Here is a 697-nt window from a genome sequence, read left to right on the forward strand (position 1 = left end):
CCACGCCCACGCTCTCGGTCTTCCTGGCCACGGTGAGTTCATCCCTCTCCTTCCTCTGTTCTCTACTTCTGTTCCAAGTAGCCCTAGTGGTGGCCGCGCCCGTTGACCTCACAGAGAAAGTTTGGCTAGCACACCCACGGTGGCCTCAATCCTGCTTGTGAAGTAGATCCGTCCTTCACCATTTACCATGAAGTAGATCCGTATTTGCAGTCGCGCCTGCTGACATTCTAACGAGCCTCGGTTTTCATGAAGTAGTACTCGTAGCTAGTAGTACTCACCATCCCTGTTTCCTTGTTTTGGTTGCCACCAGGAAAGATCACTAGATCAGCCAGCGATCCTCCATTCCTGCGTACCACCATGGAATTTTTCGCAGACTGGTCCTCTCTTCCGGCCGACCTCATCAACCGCATCGCCGACCGCTTCCTAGGCACAAGTGACGTCGACTACTACATGGACCTCCGTGCCGTCTGCCATAGCTGGCGCTCCGCCACCCAAGACCCCAAGAATTCCCCGGACCCTCGCTTCCACCCCCGTCACTGGGTCAACATCAACGGAGCCTCTTGCCGCTCCAGCACGCGCCTCTTGGTGAACGCCGCCACTGGCCGAACCCTGCGCCAGGAACTCGGTCTGCTCCGTCACTATAACTCTATCAGAACCACCACAGATGGTCTCCTCGCTTTGATGGATTGTACACCCC

General features: G+C 56.4%; 1 protein-coding gene across 1 annotated transcript in view; it reads left to right on the top strand.

Annotated features, from left to right (window-relative positions):
• The first annotated feature begins 6 nt into the window (after positions 1 to 6).
• LOC119282580 overlaps positions 7 to 697 on the top strand; it is a 2045-nt gene continuing 1354 nt past the window's right edge. Inside the window, exon 1 of the mRNA XM_037562756.1 lies at positions 7 to 692. Coding sequence (XP_037418653.1) covers positions 358 to 692 — 335 coding nt within the window. The 5' untranslated portion in view covers positions 7 to 357. The remainder of the gene's footprint in view (positions 693 to 697) is intronic.

Source organism: Triticum dicoccoides, chromosome 3B, assembly GCF_002162155.2.
Source record: "Triticum dicoccoides isolate Atlit2015 ecotype Zavitan chromosome 3B, WEW_v2.0, whole genome shotgun sequence".
Lineage (NCBI taxonomy): Eukaryota > Viridiplantae > Streptophyta > Magnoliopsida > Poales > Poaceae > Triticum > Triticum dicoccoides.